The following is a 5,933-nucleotide window of genomic DNA, read 5'->3' as shown; positions in this document are numbered from 1 at the left end:
ACCAAACTCTCTCTTCAGAGAGGTAATGAAATATAAAAAGATGTCAAACACGTGTGACCCTGCAGCACAAAAGCAGTGTTAAGTCGCTGGGGGATATTTGTAGCAATAGCCAACAATACATTGTATGTGTCACAATTATACATTTCTCTTTTATGCCAAAAATCATTAGGATATTAAGTAAAGATCATGTTCCATGAAGATATTTAGTAAATTTCCTACCGTAAATATATCAAAACTTAATTGTGCTGCTTGTCACCTCGTCCCCTCGATAGTAACCGAGCCAGGAGTCGTCTGCGCTGTGAACTCCTCTAGAAAGTGCAGCTTTGCTGAGAAACAGATGCATGCTGATCTGCAGCGAGTGCCAGAGCATGACCGTCATCGTGTGGGTGCGCTTCTGTGGCTGAAGACAGCTCTGACAAACACAAACCACACAGCAGATCATTACCACAGACCTGGTAGCTGCTGCTCTCGTAAAGCCACAGTATATCCTCAAAATCTGCTGATCAGGACAAACTGAACACACAGGATACAGTGGCACTGCTCAGACGAGCACACTCCTGTTTCTGCAGAATGCACAGCATGCAAACTGTCCTGCTGCACTTGCCCAAATATGCAGCACACTGTATCCCACAATGCAATGTGCTTGACATGACATGTCTAGAAAGCCCTATCAGTCCTGCTCTGAATGCAGCGTTATTTTACTATCATTCAGATACTAACTTAGAATTTTCAAATTTTTATATTTATCCTTTTTATTTTGCATTTTAATTAATAATAATAATAATAATGCTAAAATAATTTTAATTAGTGTCATTATTTTAGTCATTTTGTGTTTTTATATATGTCTATATAGTTGTTATTATTACATTACAAAATATATTACATTTAAAATAAGTATAAGGTGTTTTATTATTTCACTTATTAAAATTGGTTTTAATTCATTTTCCGTTTTAGTTAATTATAATAACCCTGGTCTATACTTAATTATTACCAGGTATATTATACTTAACTAAAACAAAAAAAAAAGTATATTTTCATTACTTGAAATAAAATATGCTTTAACTGGATAAAAAAAACTACGTATTTTATATGAGCTAGTTGTCAAGGCAACATTTCTCATAATAAAAATAAAAACTATGTAGACATTAAAAATAAAACAAAATAACTGAAATTAAATTAATATAAAAACGAATTCAAAATATGAATAAACTATAGCATCTCAAAGATCCTAAAACCACACTGATTCTGACACAGAACTAGATTAAAACTCCTAAATTATCATTTTTATGATGACCGTACAACACATACTGAATGTTTTAATTCACTCAAAACCATCATTCTATCACTTCTTCCCATTCATGTCGTTCAAAACTAACTTTCTTTTGTGGAACCTAAAAGAAGATATTTTGAAGAATGTTGGGATCCAAACAACTCTGATCCCCATTGACTCACTGTATGAACAACAACAAAAGATTTGTGTTTTTTGGGTGAACTATCCCTGCTAAGCACTTGTTTTGAACATACTGTACTCCTATTTAAAAGCAGTACGCAGTATGCACTGGAGTTTCAGAACACAGCCGGTATTTGTGCTTGAAAAGGAGGACACAAAGTGGGAACAGAAGCTGCAGTCGGAGGTCAGGATGAACTCAAAACACCGATGTGTGTGCAAATGTGAACAGCACTTACGTTCACTCACAATGACAGAGAGATTCTGCGTGTTTAACACAACGAAAGAGCCGCTAGAGTCTCGAAACGTCCTGTTCTGACTGATCATGGAAGATGTTTCTGCAGGAGATTTCACATTCTACAAATATTTAGAGCAGTTTAACTCTTCCATCACCAGTGCTGGTGCTGCTAGTGACTTTACTCGGTGCTCAGAAGCACCAATCCAATGCACGTTTATTTGTATAGCACTTTTCACGATGCAAATCATTGCAAAGCAGCTTTACAGAAAATTAAAGCGTCTATATTATATGTAGTAGTAGCTCATCAGTGGAGACTATCTGAAGATGATGTCCATATGGCGGAAATGTACACGCAGTTAATGACACGTAATGCAAAATTTGGCAGCTTTTTTATATTCTGAAGGTTTGCTCAGATGTCACTGATTTATACAACATTTTATTCCTAAAAACATGGTGAAAACGTGTTGGTGTCTTGTCTATTTTTATTGTGTGGCAGAAAACAAAGGTTCAAACGTGGCTTAGCCAATCAGAACCAAGGACCGGAACTCTCCGTTTTATAAAAAGACAAACACAGGCGAGAATCTGTGAAAACAGGTGAGTTTTAATCAGAAATCAGCCGTGAGAATCACTCTCATATATACACATACAGCAGTAATATTACACAGACACAGATGAGTTTAGATACATATTGTACAGGTTTCAGACTCCAAACCATAAAGCGTCTTCATCACGGTCTTCCTCGGACGGCATCGGGAGCAGATGGGAGTCTGGACGCCACACGCGTGTGAATTGGGACGGAGGAGTCGCAGGACCCTCAGATGTAGAGAGAGCCGTCGGCCGGCCCCACGTATCCCACACCGATCAGCAGCACGTCGATCAGCGTCCAGATGCCCAGCCCTCCGAAGCTGAAGAGCTTCCCCAGACCTTCCCTCCACTGGCCCAGATAGAAGCGGTCCGCGCCGAAGCCGCCCAGAGCGATGCTGCACACAAAGCGTCCGAGGGTTACACACTTTCCATTTCAAAGCTCCATACTTCGCCAGACTCACATTTACAAACCTCTCAGTAGATTTTCGGCACATATTTAACTTACACTACCGGTTGAAAGTTTTTTACAGGAGTCTCTTCTTGGGGGGGGTTTCAGGTTTTAAACCAGGAAGGTGAGCCAATGGATATCACACATGCAACGCGCAAACTTTGCGCAAGAGTTATGCGGTGAACCTCTTAATCTCAGTCGATTCACTAGAAACTGAAAGTGAAAGTAAAAGCTGACGGCGCTTTCGGCATCTGACGCTGCATTAACGGTGCATATTCTCTCAGAGACGACGAGAGACGAATCTCCTTCATCTGCTGATAATGGTATATAGCTAAATGTTTTAATGTACTCCCTTAATATTTCTCTTGTGGCCCGAACATAGGCTAGTGGGAAAAACAATCAAAATAAATAAATAAGAAACGTATTTCGTGTTAAACAGGTTGTTGTTTTTTTCTTTTTTAAAAAGTCGGTGCTTGAAATAAAGCTTTTTCATTGATGATTGCAATGTTAATCATTTTAATTATATGCCTATAATTAATTGTATATTAAACTTGTTTTGAAAGATCTTTTTAAAAACATTTTCAATGAGGAATGAGCTAGCCTAATCTTATGCATCAGTTATGCGGTGATGCGCTATGAAATTATTGCTGGGCAAATGAATTGTAATATTAATTTAATAATAGGCCTAATAGGCTAATAAGAAGAATGTAACAGGCCTATATTAACTGAAAATGCCAAATTAGATATAACTAAAAAGTGTAGGCTATAAAATTATTTGTCATGTTTGTGATTTTTTATTTATTTGTTAATTAATAGGCCTACAAATTAGGAAACAGGTGCGGTAATCGCCGGCGTCAGTCAAAATGTATTTAAAAGAAAATAATAATAAAAAAATAAGCTAATCTTTGTGAGGACGACTGGCAACAGCTGCTCTGAAATTCTTTAAAAACGAGTTTGAACACAGACTGAAAACACTGACTGAGCTCAAATGACATTCATTCATAATCGGCCTGAAAGCATTACCGTTAAAATAGATTAAACAATAATCATTTAACAAATATTGTATTTGTATAATAAACTGGGGGGGGGGGGGGGGGTTTTAATAACATTTTGCAAGATTACTGTTTTTTTTCTGTATTTTTGATCAAATAAATGCAGCTTTGATGTGCAGAAGAGACTTCTTTAAAACACATTACAACTCTTACTGATCCCACACTTTTGAGCGGTGGTGTATATAGTTCATACAGAAGTGTTTTCAGCTTTATATTTGGTATATATTACAGTCATCTGTAAATATTTTTTATTTTTTCAGGTTTTTATTGATATTCTTGAAGTGATCAAGTGAACACAGACTTAAAAAAATATACTACTAATAATAAAAAATACAGACTTTTGCATGCACACAAGAAACTTTTTTGTGCCCTCGAGAAACTATTCACATGTGCATGGTAATCTTGATATGAATAAAGCGAGAGCATGCATGCACATGAATTAATAGAGATCTACTTGCTCAAAATGTGTCTTTCCTTATAGTAGTACCTCTAATATTAACCCTTGTGCGACCTTTTGGACATTTTTGTCCTTTTCAGTTTTGTTTTTTTTGATAATTTTGCCTGTGTTAATGCCAACTGCATAAATTTTGGCACAGGTGTGTATTTTTATTGGAATTTTACTATTTCACTTCCATTTCCTTTAATAAATCTGTTTTGCACTAGGTACAAAAAATAGTTCCTCTCAGGACCTTAAGGACAAAAATGTCCCCATTGAAAAGGCTATTTTTAATCGCAGTGCTATTTAACTGTAAAATTATGCAATTGTTGTTGATAGGCTTTCATTATATTGGCAAGGCTTTAAAATTTTTATTTTTTAACAATTTTTTACCAGATGGTGCCATTTTTTCAGGTTTGACCTATAAAGAAAATACTCGCTTATTTCTGTTTTCTGCTTCTGTATATTATAGAGCCAACTGGATAAATAATGCAGCTATAATTGTGTTCAAAATATCTTCTTTTGTGTTCAGCGCAGGAAAGAAACTCATACAGGTTTAGAACAAGTTGAGGTAGAGTGAATGATGACAGAACTTTCATTTTTGGGTGAAATGGCCATTTAAAGACTTCTCATGTTGGGTGAAATACTTTAAATGTGATGTAGTCGCATATGCAACCGCATACCAACACCATAGCAACAACCCAGAGTACCCTAGCAACCACCTCAGGTACCCTAGCAACCACATAGCAACACCCTAGCAACTACCTCAGGTACCCTAGCAACACCTTAGAAACCACCCAGAGTACCTTAGCAACACCCTAGCAACCACATCAAGTACCCTAGCAACAGCATAGGAACACCCTAGCAACCATCCTGAATATCTTAGCAATGTTTCTAAGCCATATGAATTTAAGCTTCCATTCTATCTATCTATCTATCTGTATATCTATCTCACCATTAAACTTTTACAACTTTTTTAACTTTCTGTTCAGGCTTTCTCAAGCCAACTTAAAGTTTGTCTATCTATCTAGTTTGTGCTTACATTCATGCATCTTGCAGACGCTTTCCTCCTTACATTGTATTTAAGCTACACATTTGATCAGTTCATGCATTCCCTGGGAATCAAACCCATGATCTACTGTTTGAGCCTCAGTCTGTAGTCCTGCATTCATTTTTTTGTTTATGCACCAGTTTCCACCAGCACCAGTGTGTGAGTGTGAGTGTGAGTGTGTGTGTGCGTGCGTGCGTGTGTGTGAGAGTGAGTGTGTGTGTGTGTGTGTGTGTGTGTGAATGCGTGAGTGAGTGTGTGTGTGAGTGCGTGCGTGCGTGCGTGAGCGAGTGTGTGCGGTGTGTGTGAGTATATGAGTGTGTGCACGTGTGTGCGTGCGTGAGTGAGTGTGAGTGTGTAAGAGTGAGTGTGTGCGAGTGTGTGTGTGTAAGTGCGAGTGTGTGTAAAAGTGAGTGTGTGCGAGTGTGTGAGTGTACCGAGTGAGTGTGTGAGTGTGTAAGAGTGAGTGTGTGCGAGTGTGTGTGTAAAAGTGAGTGTGTGCGAGTGTGTGAGTGTACCGAGTGAGTGTGTGAGTGTGTGTAGTGTGTGCGAGTGTGTGTATGTACCGAGTGAGTGTGTGAGTGTGTGTGTGTGTAAGAGTGAGTGTGAGTGTGTAAGAGTGAGTGTGCGGTGTGTGTGTGTAAGAGTGAGTGTGTGCGAGTGTGTGTATGTACCGAGT

At 38.0% G+C, this 5,933-nt stretch overlaps 1 protein-coding gene across 1 annotated transcript in view; it reads right to left on the bottom strand.

Moving 5' to 3' along the window:
* Window positions 1-2,262: 2,262 nt before the first annotated feature.
* Window positions 2,263-5,933, bottom strand: part of tm2d3 (TM2 domain containing 3) — a 13,674-nt gene continuing 10,003 nt past the window's right edge. Inside the window, exon 5 of the mRNA XM_016285768.1 lies at window positions 2,263-2,703. Within this exon, the coding sequence (XP_016141254.1) occupies window positions 2,500-2,703 (204 nt within the window). The 3' untranslated portion in view covers window positions 2,263-2,499. The remainder of the gene's footprint in view (window positions 2,704-5,933) is intronic.

This window comes from Sinocyclocheilus grahami, unplaced genomic scaffold (assembly GCF_001515645.1).
Source record: "Sinocyclocheilus grahami isolate Dianchi unplaced genomic scaffold, SAMN03320097.WGS_v1.1 scaffold201.1, whole genome shotgun sequence".
NCBI classification, from domain to species: Eukaryota; Metazoa; Chordata; class Actinopteri; order Cypriniformes; family Cyprinidae; genus Sinocyclocheilus; species Sinocyclocheilus grahami.
Note: the sequence above shows the minus strand (reverse complement) of the source record. Positions and strands in the feature narration are given on the sequence as shown.